This window comes from Neltuma alba, unplaced genomic scaffold, assembly GCF_004799145.2.
Source record: "Neltuma alba isolate B1F8T4 unplaced genomic scaffold, ASM479914v2 tig00010781_pilon, whole genome shotgun sequence".
Taxonomy (NCBI): Eukaryota; Viridiplantae; Streptophyta; class Magnoliopsida; order Fabales; family Fabaceae; genus Neltuma; species Neltuma alba.
The window spans coordinates 13,571-28,090 of NW_021635599.1; the positions used below are offsets into that span (position 1 = coordinate 13,571).

Sequence of the window (14,520 nt, forward strand, 5' to 3'; positions counted from 1 at the left end):
AGTAGAGAATGTGTCAACTCTATTGTAACTATTTCTCTTTCTTTTCTTTAGAGAACAACTCGCTCTTGATAGAGCGATGTCAACTCTAATTCAAAGGACTAGTTATCAATTTCTAGAGTACTCTGTGACTAAAACCTTCCTTTTGCTTGATCTTTGTCATGGCACATTCTTCACATGTCACATCCCTATTAGAGGAAACCTCTCTACCTGAGTCATTCAATCACTTGGCATTGGCATTTATCTGTAGGAATCCCATCTCTTGGATTCCTCACTAGCTTGGGAGCTATGATCACACTCCTCATAGATACTTTAGGGAGATGAAGGGATACTATCCAATCCCAAGCATTATTGAACATCTAAGCATCGTTGGGAACATACTCATATGTTTATATCAGTTCCCGATGCAACTATCATCTATAACATTTTCGTTTGTTTCTCTTCATCTTTATTCTTAAGGGATACTTCCTGACTTTTATTCTTTCTAACTTCTCTTATCTCTTGACCATTCATTCATATGGTCATACACGGGTCATCATAACTGACCACATTGTTTAGCATATATAGATCATTCACACATATCTATTGTGTGCGTGGTATTTCAGCCAGGCATCTAGCTCATCATTAATTTTTTCATCCTAGCTCTAGCTAGAAAGTGTAGTGGACCCACAAACCATTAGTTCCAAGATCAAAACCTGGCTTTAATACCAAAACAGGGTCTAATAGCTTGGCTATTTTAGGTTATGTTTTTATATTTTTAGGCTCAAAATTCGGGATGTTATAAATTTGCTATTAGCTTGGCCTCCTAAAATGATCATAGGATATTTGTGGCTCATTGTGTGTTGGAAAATATGTTACTGCTGGTGCCAACAAGGAAAGGCAACTTACACATCTTCCTTTTTTTAACTAGCGCATGTATATATCTCTCTCATATGAATGTAATCCTATTGGAGACATAATACTACCTTTGGTCCTAAACATAAAAGTTAATTGGAGTCTCAATTTGATCATAAATACATGACTCCAATCCATTTTTTGTTCCTTATGTATTTATTTTTCTTCCAAAGTAATTTTTATAGTGATTACACATGTTAAAATATTTTCATTTTAATGTGAATGGTTAGCAAAAGTATGTTAGGAAAAATAATACATATTTATAATAAATAACTAATTTAACTAATTTTTTAATATTTAAATTAGTTATCTAACTATTATATTATTAAATACTGGAGTATAAGTATTCCAAATTCGAAACTAAATTATTTTACTTGCGTATTCAATTTTTTTCTGATAGTAAAATGTTAGGCAAGGGTTTGAGTTCAACCCAAGTCAAGGTTACGGTGTTTGATTTGCTCTTTCTAAGTAATGCCAATATTGAGTAGGACAAACCTGCATTATAGCCTAAATCATTAAACACCCTGAATTTAATATACCTTTCCAAGCACCGCAAGGGGGAATCGAATCTCCTTCCTTATGGATGAAGGGGTGCGGTTCTTACTCAATCCAGGAACGATACGCTCATATTCCAATTTGACTACTTGATTAATCTGAAGTGGGCACGCAGCGGTAAAGGTCCATTAAGGATTTGGAAAAGAAACAACCCAAACACTCAATAATTTAGGGAGGAACTTGGTTTTAGCTAGCTTGGTTGCCTCATTTAATTCAAAGAATTGAAAGATGGTTCTAGGTTGTTTGGTGGATTTGAGAATTACAGTTTGGGGAAGATTCACCACTATTGATTTTATTGGAGATCATTCTATGGCTAGACTGTGGAGGATTACCCGTCTATGATTTGTTTTTGGGCTATGTCTTCCCTGATTCCGTCAGGCGCATTATTGGGAGGATTAAGGATGATTAAAGATAGGTTTCTCCCGAAATTGGACAATTTGTTATAAGAATTTTGAGGAACATACAGAATACTTTGAACTTGCGTAGATTTTTTTAACTACACAAAATTCTATAGATTTCAGTTGTTATGCATTTCATTAATTTTTGGTCACCAGACTCCAACAAGTTGCCTTCTGCAATTTTTTTTTTCCTTGGTGAGTAGATTTAGCCTTTTTGATTACCAAACAAAAAAATACCACCTCTTGTCCTTAACATAACAATTAATACTTTGTATTCTATCTTTCACTAAAATATTCCTATTGATCGTAAAAAGTTCTTATCAAGAGATAATTCTAATAATTCAATACACGAGTCAAAATAATAATTTAGAAAAATTAATACACATTTGTGATAAATAACTAATTTAAGTAATTTTTTAATACGTTTAAATTAGTAGTATAACTTTTATATTAAAGATTGTAGGTAATATATAACAAAGTTGTTATATAAAAAGCTATAACAACAAAAACGTTTATTACAATTCAATTGCGTGCAGTCATCTACTTACTACTTATTACCTAAAAGAAAAATGTGGAAAATAGAAAAAGTAAGTTGCATTGCATATATATGTATTAGCAACATCTGTGTCAATAAAAAATGCATTAGTCATACTGTTACATTATTTATTATATATTTTTGTTAATATCAATAGAATATATTTTCTAGGAACTCAATCACTCCTCACTAACGAGAAAAGGCGGAAATTAAAAACTCAACCACTCAAGCCTATTCATTCAAATAAAGAAACAAAACAAATTAAACAAATCGATCAACAATAACTAAAAAATAAAACGAGGTATACAAATATAAGCAGCTCTCACGTACCTCTCTCTCAGCTCATCAAATCAAACAACAAAACAACACTTCCCAGACAAACAAGAGAACTTCCCAGAAAGTTATAAATTTTCCCAGAAAAGACAGACCCAGCAGCTGATGATTTCTCAGCTCTCTCATCAGCATCATCGTCATCATCTACCTCACGGGGATGGTCGAAGTTAGCAGGAACAATAGTATCTGGTGTCACATCTTGGTCCCCAGACATAGGGCTAGCAGGCGAAGGAGAAGAAGAATCCTGAGATGAAGGAGGAGAAGAATAATAATCTCTGAGACTCTTGGGCAATCCTTGACCATAACTCACGTTGATCTTGAATTGTTGTCCGTTCTTGCACTGCTCGCCGTCGTAGTCGCTTGAGAAGAAGTACGTCATCCCTTCCTTCACCAGCGGCACTGCCACCGTCACCGGATGCGGCTCCGTCGCTGACGGGTCGGAGGCTGACCACTGGGTGGTGTCGTTGTCTTGTGCATCGTCGTAGTCACATAGTTTGTACGTTGTGAAGTTGTATGTTTGGATAACAGAGTGGTTGTTGTCTGTGTTGAAAACTGCATGCAACAAAATTAACAATAAAATAAGGTTATTTGCAGCAAAGCATGAATAGAATTTGGTTAAATCAAAGAATTTGGTTAAAAAAACAAAGTATATAATGAGCATGGCATGTATTATTTCACGCTTTCCTAAGTAATTTTGAGTTTTAAAAATTATTTTTTTTAAAAAAACTTACATTTAAGAGATAATTTTTTTATTTTAAATTCTATACATATTAAAATATTAAACTATTAAAACTATAAAGGTAAATCATATTAAATCTGAACCGTTCAATTTTGATTTAAATGGTTCAGATTTGGTATTCACTCTTTTAATACTACCCCTATATAATCTTTTAATACAAGGAAGGAATATATAACATAGAGAATGTTTTCACCTAATTAAAGAAAAGAATATTGTGAATTAAAAAAATGTTGTAGCAGTGATCACTTTGAGCATCAGATTCTGAGGTTTTTGTTTTTGCCTCTTTTGTTCTATCGAAGCCACATAAAGAGACGATCATACCAGTTTGCCATTTTTTCTGGGTTATCATTAAATTACAAAAAGGAAATTAAATTACAGAGAAATTGGACCATACAATATTACAATGGATTGTTAAAGCAAGAGAAGCAAACTGATGAGAAGTTTCCGTCAATTTTCTATATATAAACAGAAAAATAGCTCTCCGTTTCACTTGAAGATCCATCAGATCAAACCACTTCAATTCTAACATCCATAACATCAGAAAACACACGCGCGCACACAAACACTCAACAGCAAGAACAGAGGAATCATAGAACTTAGCAGTAACATATGTGAGCAATCAATCTAATATACTACTACTAAGTTCAAATAAACGTTCTATACACACACGCGTACCCAGAAAGACACAGACACAATCAGTAAGAAAAGAACATCAGAGTCAGACAACACTCAACAACAAGAACAGAGGAATCATGGAACTGATGATAATAGTAACCTAAATGAGCAGTCAATCTGAGATAGACTAGGTTCAAATCGTTGATCTAAAAACACACACACACACACACACAAAATCAGTAAGAAAAGAGAGTCAGGGTCAGGAAATACAAATGGAAGTATGGGAGTCACTTACTGAGGAAATCCCCTAAGCTGAACTGTTTGCCAGAGACCCATTTCTGGTAATTAACAGAGGGCTTCTCAAGATTGTCGAACCAACCCAGAGAGTCACCCACTGTGTAATTCTTGTAAGCTTTAGCAGATCTTGAGAAGCAGAGAGCAATGACAACAAGAAGAAGAAGACAAGAGAAAGAGGAGGTTGATCTTCTGTGTCCCATGTTTTTTTCTTGGGATTTGTGAACCGGTAGATTCAGAAGAAGAACAACAACAAGAAAAAGAAGCAGAAGAAGCAGAGGAGGTCAGTTTGATAGTTTCTCTGACTTGAAAAGGGAATGAGAAATGTGAGATTGTCATGTTGCCAGCTATGGCATGATCCAGAGAAAGTCCCTGACTTTTCTTGGAATTACTAAAATAGTCTGTTTCTCATGTTAGCTCCTAATTAATTGTGTCATAAAGAATCGTAGTTGTTCCTCGGAAAAGCGGTCAATACATGGAAAATCACAGTTACCAATTCATAACGAATATTAGAGTCTCTTCTGCTAAGTAACTCCCACACGGACAAATGCCAACAAAAACATTAAATTTTATTAACTTTTTTTTTCTAATTTAATAACTTTTCAACACCTATTTTTATTTAATATTGTACATTTTTTTAATATAATAATAAATAAGGTGAAAAATTAAATATTTATATGAAAAATTTCTCTCTCTGTATAATGGGACCAAAATTTTTTTCCTCTTTTAATTCTATAAATAGAACTAGAGAGATATTTTTAAGATACTTTTATTAGTCATTATGCTTTGATCGAATTTTATTTTTTATCCATATAGTTTTGCAATTTTTTTGGTTTGAATTTAACAAACGATCTTTATTTTTTTTTGACGAGTTTTGGTTTTAATCATGATATTTAAATTCAAATCAAATTTTTATGAAACTATAGAGATAAAAACTAAAATTAAACCAAACTATAAGGATGCATAATGATATTACCCCTACTTTTAATATTAAAACCTTATATTTATAGCCAATCAATTACACTCAAAGCAAGGCTTCTTGGTGAGGAAGAACAATTTGGAGGATTGGTTTGGGGGCAAAGGACAAATTCCATGTGAGGGAATATATAAAGAGGAAGGGAAAAGAGATATGCAAGTGGCAAGGACTAAGGACGTCCCAAAAGTTGTGAGACGCCGTTCAGGTCGGTCTCCGTACACAGCAAAACACAGAATCCCAAAACACAAACACGTGGGATGAGGCCGACACTGTTGGTCGGTGAAACTCTTCGATATAGTTCAATGCATCTTTCTTTTTCTGACCCACACGAGGATTATATATGTAACATTTTGATACTTATTATTTGTCACCTATAATAATTTTTCATATAATAAGGAGACCATTAAATAGATAAAAAATTTTATTTTTGTACTTATTAAAGAGAGATGAATATTGAGGAAAAAAAATATGAGACTCATTCCCTATCTCTTAACTTTTATTATAAGTAATAAGGATAGAATTCAAAATAAAACCTTAAAAAGGGTACAAACAACAAATAACAAGAATCAAAATTCCTCGCTACAAGTAACAAATAATAAGGACCAGAGTGATATATATATATATATATATATATGAAATCAATATATATAATTCAAATCTATTATATATACTAGTAAACTCATAAATCAACCTTTTAGTTGATTAGATCAAAAGTTTTAAACAGGTCGACTCATTTGAACTTTATATTTTTTCCCCCTCTTATTAAGCCTGAAATAATATTATCTTAGATCTAAAAATTAGAAAATTTCATAAATTTGTGCTTTAGTAAACTTTATTTCGTTATACATGCAATATAATTTATACACGCCTGGAATAATATTTATTTAATTATTATATGTATCTCCAACAATTAGATCTCAAATGGGTCCCAATTTGAATTACTGACCCCGAGCCATTAACCTTGACCAGCTGATTTACTGGTCTGATTTTTAGTACATTATGTGTCATTTTCCATCATTATTGATCTCTTATCTTCTTGTCACATCGTTCCACTGTAGTTGCACCATGCATGTGCAGCTGTCTTCCTGTAGCTTGCATCGATCTAATGTATAACGATGAAAACTAGGTGGATGGGTGCACACTGGGTCCCAAACACACAACGTATGGAGAGGGACATAAAATCAAAGTCCGGAGATTCATAATATCTAACTTCTTGTAAGGTATTAATGGCATTGAATCTAGTTAAAAAAAAATATTTATAATGTAGCGAATAAATATTGAAATTCCAGAAAGGTATCAATATTTAGTACTCAATAATAGTATTTCAGATTTTTTTAATAGGAGAATATTTATGTCTCATAAATAATGATATTTTTAAGTAAAACTTAAAACTTTTTTTACATATTTATTATCTTTAACTAATTTTAACTAATTTTTTTATTTATGTAATTTTTTCAAATGTTTTTTTTAATAAATAGGGACGGTGGGAGTAAAATGTTCGTTGTGGTGGGTGCATGGAATGGTCCACACAAAGTAGAGTCGCACTCAATAATTTACACAACCCAACAAATAAATGTATAGCTTCCATTAAATGGCTCCAATTAGATATTAGCTGTTCTTCAAAGTTCATGACTTTCAGATACTTATTGATATATATTCCAAAAAAAGGAAATGTATATAAACACATATAAATTTCACATCCTCCTCCCCACCACACACAACATTCTTATACAAATAATCCAAATTCAAAGTTCCATTTGGATTTTTTAATTATGGGTACATATTTTAATTTGATTTTTAATTCGCATATTTATAGATTAAATTTTTTTTCCAACTTAAAGTTCTCAAAAAATTATCTTCTCAATTCAATTCCTCACACACATAGATGTGTGTGTGTGTGTTTTTTTTCCTCTCTCTAAATGTTATTCTTAGACTTCCCGGATGGGCTTTGTGCTAGCTATAAACCCTACTTTTCCTCTCACTATTCCTTTCTCAGCCACTGCTTTTTATATATATATATATATATATATATATATATTTATATATTCCTCTTCCCTCTCCACATTTTCTTCTTTTTCTTTGGGAGGCGATTAGCTTGAGAGAGAGACTGAGGGGAGGCTCTCAGTTGAAATTTTCCTTCTCATTCATATATCTGCACACACAAAAAAAAAAAAAAAAACTTCCTATTCTCTCGATTAGAACTCCTCTTTCAGTTCTCTTCGAAAAGCATGTGGATCAACTCTCCTTGGAAAGTCCTTATTTCCTACGCGACGATTTCTTCATCGATGAAATCTCGTGTACGTTCTGCTCAATCCATTGTTCGTTTGGGCATGGCCTCTAAAAGATTTCACTCACTGTGTTCTTACCCCTCTGTTGTCCCAGACAACTTCGTCGGTTTCATCAAATACCTCGACAAGTTCTTCGAGTCTCGTACGTAGAAGTCGAACATCAAGCATGAGTTCCGAAGGCCTAAAATAAGCTTACCAGAGAAAACGAATTTCCCAACATTATTGGATTTTGTGACCGTTCGTCTTCTGGGTTGGTATCATAAACCCTTGTCTTTGAATGTCCAAGAGCTGATCTTGAAGTTCCGTGGGGAAATAACAAGCTATGATTGTTACGATGAAATTAAGGTTTATCTTCTTATATCAACCTTAATTTCTCAGAATTGAAGCCACTAAAATCAATCAACCATTACAGAACTTTTTATTTGTAATCAGAAGCCAGTGGCTTTGTGAATATAATACTGATATGAATTGATCAATTTGGTTTGTCTATGTTTGAGATATTAAAGTATCATTATTTATTGGATTAAGGTCCGATTTTACTCCTAAAATTTTCACAAAGAAACTGTGAATATTCGAAGGTTTTGGTAGGATCAATATCACCTAGGAAATGCAAAAAAAGAAGCAAATTTGTTCTAGCTATTAAAAAATTAACCTTGAACATTAACATTTTGTGATGGCTAAGGGTAACATTGCTCCTTTTTTCACACTTTCAAAATGATATTGATTCAAAACAAACTTTTGGATATCCTCACTTTATTAATAGTGTTTGTTACCAATTTTTTTGTTGATTAGTAAAGATTGTTATTATCTCTTATTCTTCTTAACAATGTGAAGTTGTATACTTGGTTTGTTTGTATTAATTCCTTTTTAATGTTAGTTTTCGGTAAATGAAATTTGTCATGTTGCCCGTCCAACGCATATGTGGGAAAACTGCCTAATTGGTCCAATTTTTATAATTTACTCTCATTATAATTTTTATATTGGTCCTTGTAATTTAAAAACTTATAACTAATTCCTAGATGTTTACAGAGATTGAAATCTATGCCAGTCATATATTATGGCTTCTTATAAGTGGTAAAAACTAGATATAATATGTCTTATTTGCTACAATTTTAACTTATTTTTTAAATTTATAATATAATTAGATGTAGGTTTCCTGTATTAGATAGAGTCAGAAAAGGTCTGAATAAAATAAATAATTTGAAATTTGCAATCTGAAATAAACTGATATTATCTAAACAATTTCTGTTGGCCAAAAAATTCAAATGATTTGGAATAAAAATGTTTGCAAAGTATCTTTAAAATAAAAAAAATAGTAAAAAGAATAAATATCTGATACATTACATTACGAGATTTTAGTGGATTTCATCTCACTAACCTAGAACTAAATTGGATTTTTTGTCCAAAATTAATTAATATAACCTGGTCAAATCATTTTTTTCCTCAAAAAGGTCTTTTAATTTTGATCCCCGAAATCAAAATATGTTTAAAATCGCAAAATTTAGATGAAAATAATCAACGGATATCTACCTATCGGAAACGTGAAAATATATCTTTTTTGAAGCAGATAATTATCTAGTTTGAATTCATAAAGAAAGGAATATCAATATGTATCTAACTTTTTAAATACACACATACCCATCACGATAAGTACTCATACTTATCTAAACACATGATGAAATGAAACTATTTGTCTACATGAACAGTTAATTTTTATTTTTGTCTTTCTTCGAATTCCAATTGAAATTTCCTCCTTTTCCTTTTCCAAATATATTGATTAGTTAGAGATAGTCTAGTATGTTCAAATTTATATTTTGTTATTTAATCTTTTAAATAATTACAATTTTTAAGATATGCACTTCAATATATAAATATTATTTTTTTCCGGTGATAATATAAATATTATTTTAGTTTCCCCAGGACATTCTCTTTAATTAATTTATCCTAAAAAACGTATAAATAATACTATTTTAAAAAATTAAATTATCCGCTTAATTATTTAAATAACTTGAGATTGGAAATCTATCTTGCAATCATCCAGATAAAATTTCAAATTCATTTAAAAAAGAAGTCTAGATAACATTATTTCTTTAACAAATCATATTATCAGCTTAATTAAACGGCTTATATAAACTCTCTCATCATTCATCGTTCAATTTGAACTCCTTTTTCAATTCCCTTCCAAAAGCAAACATGGATCAACCCTCCTCGGAAAGTCCTTTTGATTTATTACATGACGATCTCTTCATTGATGAAATCCTTTCTCGTGTAGATTCTGCGCAATCCATTCTTCGTTTAAGCATGGCCTCTAAAAGACTTCATTCACTGTGTTCTTACCCTTCTGTTCTAGATTTCGAAGAGGTCCCAGACAACGTCGGATTCATCAAACACCTCGACAAGTTCTTCGAGTTTCGTATGAATAATAAGTCGAACATCAAACATGAGTTTCGAAGGCTTCAGATATGCTTACCAGAGAAAATGAATAATCTTCCAATATTGGATTTTGTGACCCTTCATCTGCTGGGTTGGTTTCACAAAGCCTTGTCTTTGAATGTTCAAGAGCTGATCTTGGAGTTCGCTGGGGAACCAGTAAGCTCTGATTGTTACCTTGAAAGGCCTGAACTGAGTCTGCAATATTCTACCCCTTTGGAGCATCTTAGGGTTTTAAGACTTGAAGATATCCCCATCGCTTTAAACGACAGTTTTGAAGATTGGATTTCGACAACCTGTGTGAATTTAGAAGAACTGAATCTTTCTGATGTTTTAGTGCTTCCAACTAAACTCAGAATCACAAGCTCATCTCTTAGGGTTTTTGTCATTGAAGGTGACTTTAAGGAACTTCATGTCGTTTCTGCACCAAAACTTGTTGACTTACGGGTGACATGGAATCTTATTAATCTTAACAGAGTCCAATCACATCCGTTCATTAAGATTTCAGATACTCCAAATCTTCAAAGTTTTGTGTTGGAGAACTTGGACACATCATATGATTCTTTGAGATATGGTTCTTCTGGAGATATCCAGTTTCCTTCTCTTAAATGTGCGTTTGTGTTACTTCCTGCTGAACCACCTCTTATTTCTCATTCTTCCTTGGAAAGGCTCCTTCTTGATATTAGCCAGACGAGAATATTACATCTCTCTGATGCCATTCTTCACCAGGTACATACTTAAATTTATGCACACATGTACTCAACTATGAAGTTTTTAATTTATAATTTACAAATGACAAATTTTTTTTAATAAAAGACAACGGTTAGAATATTATCTTTATTTTAGATTGGGTTAATACAAACTTTGATCCGTCAAATTTGTCTTCATTTTGATTTTAGTCCCTTAAGTTTTAAATTATAAGCTTTGATCCCTTAAATTTCTTTTCATTTCAAACATGGATCCCTATATTCCTTAAATTTCTTTTCATTTAAAATATGGATCCCTTTAATCCAATAAAAACTTGGATTATTTTGTCTCTAGATGGACTAAAACTTGTAGTTTGAAACTTGAGGGACCAAACTCAAAATGAGGGCAAACTGGAGGGACCAAAGATTATATTAACCCTTTTAGATTTTATAATATTAAAATAAAAGTTTAATAAAATTAAAATTGCACAGTCCACATATTTTGTATTCATCGTTTGGCCATGGCCCATGAGCATGAGAACTCAATACACAGGCGCATCGGGGGAGGGGGTGTTAAATTATCTAAATAAAAGAAAAATATACATAAGGATTAATTATGTGCAAATTTTAAAAAAATAAAATAGATAAATAGTTTAAATTTAAAATAAGTATTTCAATAAAATGTTAAAAAATAAATTTTCTATAATTTTTTTGAAGTATTTCATTGTGAAGAAATAATATAATGCATCATACTATGTATATCATGTTATTTGTGCAGTGTGTATTATATGCATGTGATATGAGTACATTTACTTTCTCAAATACCTATGCAAACTATATATATGGAGTAATAATTATATAAATTTGATGAATTTTAATAATATTTGTTTTTGCAGATTTCACAGGGAAGAGGACTAATACATTATGCAAATATATTTCGTAAGTTACACAAATTTCACGTACGTATTGAAGGAGATAAGTGGTGGGAGAAAGCCGATACGATTATGTCTTTCGTGAAAAATGTTCCTTCTTTGAAGATCTTCAAATTAACTATTGCAAGCGATGATTACGATCTTCAAATTCCCCAGGAATGGCTTCAAAATGCTTTGTATTTGAATGTTCTGGAGCTGGATTTACAGTGCAAGGACTATGAAAATATGGATAATTACCATAATCACCTTAATGTACCCGAACTGAAGCTCCATTATCATAGCTCTCTGGAGCATCTTAGGGTTTTAACGCTTAAGGATATCCCTATCGCTTTGAACCATAGTTTTGAAAAGTGGGTTTCGACTTGCTGCGTTAATTTGCAAGAACTGAATCTTTCTGGTGTTTTGGTGCTTCCAACTAATCTCAGAATCACAAGCTCGTCTCTTAGGGTTTTCACCATTGATGCTCACTTCACGAACCTTCATGTTTCTGCACCCGAACTTGTTTCCTTACATGTGACATGGAATCTTGTTTGTCATGGGACCGATGAAACAAGCCTGTCTCTTAAGGTTTCAGATTCTCCAAATCTTGAAGATTTCTTGTTGTCGAGTTGGAACAGGAAACTTCCTTTGGAATATTATAATTGTTGTGGCGACAAGAACAATTTTCCTTCTCTTCAATCTGCGACTGTGCTAATTCCTGATATTGCCAATAATATCTCTCTTGATTCCTTCAAAAGGCTCCTTCTTGATGTCAGTCGAACCAGAAAACTATATGTATCTGACGCCATTCTTCACAAGGTACGTAAATTTAGATATCATACAGACTCATTAAATGGAATGATTTAGATTAAATCAATTTTATTTTATTTTTATGTTTATTTATAATTTTTATTTCAATAGATGTAGAATTTCAAATAAAATTAATTAATTAACTGTCAGCTTAGAAAAAGAAATGAATTCATTATTAAGACCTTAAATTTGGACTATATTTCAATAAAAAAAACTAAGAATATAATTTTATGACACGCTATATATGCATATGGAATGTCTACGTCTTTTTTTTTTTCCTACAACATGATTATTAATACAATAGTTATACACATATTTTGCTGATTATATATTATTGTCATTTTTTCTCTTGCAGATTTCATGTAGTGGAATAATAGATTCATTAAATTCAATTCACACGTTAGAGGAATTGCGGGTGCGTGTTGAAGTAGACAAAAGATCCAGGTGTTGGGAGAATGCTCATCAAACAATGATGTCTTCTGTGAAAAAAGTTCCTTCGTTGAAGACCTTCGAATTAATTATAAAGAATCATAATTGTGACCCTCTTGTTTCCAAAACGGTAAGTTTACCATTACATTTTGTTTTTAAAATTAATGTAAGCTAGAGGTTAAATTTTTTTTTTCCGTCTAAACAAAACTGCCCCTAATTATATGTTGTCTCCGATTCCTAATATAAGAGTTTGTTAAGAATTGAATTTTATTTAAATATAATATCTTAATCTATTTTATCTCATATATTGTTATTTTTTTCCCAAACTTATAAGCTATTGTGTAACCTAACTAGAGACTTCTCCTCTTTCACATGGTGATATATTTGATGACATTTGAAATTTCATTAAGCTGCATTATTTTAGGCATTAATGTTGGGATATTAATATTCTACTTAATAGATACTATTACTTATTTAATTTTCAGTCATTCTCTCTCTTTTGTAATAATTGACCACTTTAATGGTTTTGAAAATATTCTTAACCCAATATTACGCATTTCTAAGGGACCAGGGTATTACAAAATTTTAAGCATAAAGTTGATGATGATTGATGATTGATTGATGTTGCACAGGATTATTTTGTAAAGGTTATGTTATATTTGTTATATTTAACTAATTAACCTCATTTTCTTAATATATTCAAATTAATTAAGTAGCACTAATATTAAGCATTGGAAAGAGTATTTTTTTGTCTAAAGTTTTTATTCTTAAGTTTCCATAAAACTACCCATGACATCTGTTTTGTATCTACACATAACCAGAGATATCTAGGGGAGATATTTGCATTATTTCCGCAACACTTGAAGCCTATAAGATTCATTCTTTGTTTTTAAATTAATAATAACGTGGCTTATGCAGAAATTTTAAGAATAAAAGATAAGTGTCTTTATTTTTTGTTATTTTTGGTGATGAAGTGTCTGTAATTTTAACAATACTCAATAATGTATGAACTGACATGATTTGATTGATATTTTGTATATTGCAGTTCAGGGAGTCATTGATTGACAATATTTTCAAGCTTGGATTTTCAAGATCAGCTATATATTTAGATGATAACAAAGTGAAGGTGCTTGTTGGTCCTGGAGATGATGAGACCTTGCTCCTTGAACATATTATCAAGAATGCCCCACGAGACTTCAAGTTCATCTTCTTATATCAACGCTAATTAATCAATCATTACATAATTTTTTTGGGTAGGAAACTGATAATTTATAAATAGTGATAAGATTTGATGAGCATAGTTTGCCTATGTCAAATTTGAGCATTGTATTTGTATTAGTTATTGGTATTTTTAAGGTTAATGTCCAATTTGTCCCTGCAAATTCTTGCTCAGAAACTGTGAACATCCGAAAGTTTTAAGACCAATATTACCTAGAAAGTGTTAAAAACGTAAGAATATCGCCCTGCTAATGCGTGGCATTCAATGATCCAACTCCATCACACCTCAGCTTCTTTATTCCTTCCCCTTCTCTTTCATTATTCCTTTATTGTTCTGCTCCAACTCATCACCACAATCCTCAGCCTTTTTTATTTTTGTCATTTATAGTCATAATGATAATATGACTACATG

At 31.6% G+C, this 14,520-nt stretch overlaps 1 protein-coding gene across 1 annotated transcript; it reads right to left on the reverse strand.

The window, feature by feature from the left end:
- Window positions 1–2,588: 2,588 nt before the first annotated feature.
- Window positions 2,589–4,710, reverse strand: LOC114759019 (uclacyanin-3-like). Its single transcript, XM_028948118.1, has 2 exons — window positions 4,362–4,710; window positions 2,589–3,264 (listed from the first exon to the last, which is right to left on the reverse strand). Exons 1-2 carry the CDS (start codon window positions 4,561–4,563, stop codon window positions 2,717–2,719), a joined length of 750 nt encoding a protein of 249 aa, XP_028803951.1. The 5' UTR covers window positions 4,564–4,710; the 3' UTR covers window positions 2,589–2,716.
- Between the last annotated feature and the right edge of the window lie 9,810 nt (window positions 4,711–14,520).

Coding starts and splice junctions, on each gene's coding strand:
- LOC114759019 (XM_028948118.1), bottom strand. CDS start 4,563: ATGGGACACAGAAGATCAACCTCCTCTTTCTCTTGTCTTCTTCTTCTT. Junction 3,265..4,361: donor CAGCTTAGGGGATTTCCTCA/GTAAGTGACTCC, acceptor TGTTGCATGCAG/TTTTCAACACAGACAACAAC.